General features: G+C 52.9%; 1 protein-coding gene across 1 annotated transcript; it reads right to left on the bottom strand.

Annotated features, from left to right (window-relative positions):
* Nucleotides 1-299: 299 nt before the first annotated feature.
* On the bottom strand, nt 300-850 carry LOC119325718. Its single transcript, XM_037599452.1, has one exon. It carries the CDS (start codon nt 745-747, stop codon nt 433-435), a length of 315 nt encoding a protein of 104 aa, XP_037455349.1. The 5' UTR covers nt 748-850; the 3' UTR covers nt 300-432.
* Between the last annotated feature and the right edge of the window lie 506 nt (nt 851-1,356).

Raw genomic sequence — 1,356 nt, 5'->3', positions numbered from 1 at the left:
TAGAGCATAATCCAATTATGTGGCGCCACCCTTGCTGCCCCGCTCTGTCCCTCCGCCCTACAAAGTGACGACATATATTTCCCCACCCGCTGCTTTCATGGAGGAGTGATCGAATACCCTTGTTTTTGTTGGTAGCCTTCCACGCCCTTCCACGTCAGAATGAAAGCGCCCTTCCACACTAAATTGACCGCCAAATCCATTAGCCAATCCACGTGATCGATCGGTGATGTAGATCGTAGGTGCAGCAGTGCAACTTGGCTATGTTCTCATGGAGAAACTAACTGATCTATCGATGCAAATGAAAGGTGAAACGCGATCAATAGCACACGTGAAACGTGATCAACATCTTTTAGCTAGTTATATACACGCAGCAAACATGGAAATGAAACGGAGACACAGCGAATACATCATATGACCGAGCTAGCAAAAGATCTACGCGGCCGCGACGGCCGGCCGCGGCGCCGGTATCGACGACGCCCGCGCCCGGGCCGGCTGAGGCGGCGGCGGCGGCGAAGGGAAGCTACGGTAGAGGAGGCCGCCGTCGCTGAAGTCGTCGTAGTTGACGTCGTCGTCGCTGTCGTCGGGGCCCTCGTCGAAGTTGAGCGCGTAGCTGAGCGGGTCGTACCTGCCGACGCCGCGGCTGTCCCGCCCGCCCCACCGCGCCCGGCCGCCGTAGCCGAAGCAGCAGCACACCGTGGCCCGCAGTCTGCGCCGCAGCGAGCTCGGCGGCGGCGGCGAGGCCTCCATCTCCACGGTGTAGATATTCCGCGGGCGCCGTGACACGGTCAGAGGTCAAAACTGCTGCCCGCGTGTTTAGCCAGGTGGTGTTTGGTTAAGGCGGATATTACGAGTGGATTAGGAGCGGGGGTGGCGTGTGGACGTGGGGTGGTTAAGTAGGAGGAGCAAGTGTGTGGAAATGACGGAGAAGGACACGCCGGCTGGTGGTGGCGACGGCGTGAAGGGGAAGTTGCCTCGGCGGGCACAAGGGTTCTCCACCTGGTACCATTAACATAACCATACTTAAGCTGAACACACCATACTTTAAATATAAACATCACTGTAGTTAGTCACCGTGGTCATCTTGCTAGGACATTCACCTACCATTGAAATGATATTTCATCTTTGCCCTCTTGCTATTTTTAAATGAAAATTTGTGTTTGTACCTATCAATGGACATTCGGCTACCAGCATTGAAATATTATTTCACCTTTGTTCTTTGTGGCAGAAAACTTACCCAAATGATAAGTGTTACACGTGTAGCATGAAGCACTCCGGTCTTGATGTTTTTTATAATTAAAGTTGCCATCCGAAAAGAAAAAAAAACAAAGCCAAAAAGAAAACTGAAACTTGCCATCC

This window comes from Triticum dicoccoides, chromosome 6B (assembly GCF_002162155.2).
Source record: "Triticum dicoccoides isolate Atlit2015 ecotype Zavitan chromosome 6B, WEW_v2.0, whole genome shotgun sequence".
NCBI lineage: Eukaryota > Viridiplantae > Streptophyta > Magnoliopsida > Poales > Poaceae > Triticum > Triticum dicoccoides.
This window is presented reverse-complemented; position numbering and strand designations above follow the sequence as displayed.

Bases quoted from the DNA above. Each gene is read 5' to 3' on its own strand.
- LOC119325718 (XM_037599452.1), bottom strand. From the start codon at position 747: ATGGAGGCCTCGCCGCCGCCGCCGAGCTCGCTGCGGCGCAGACTGCGG.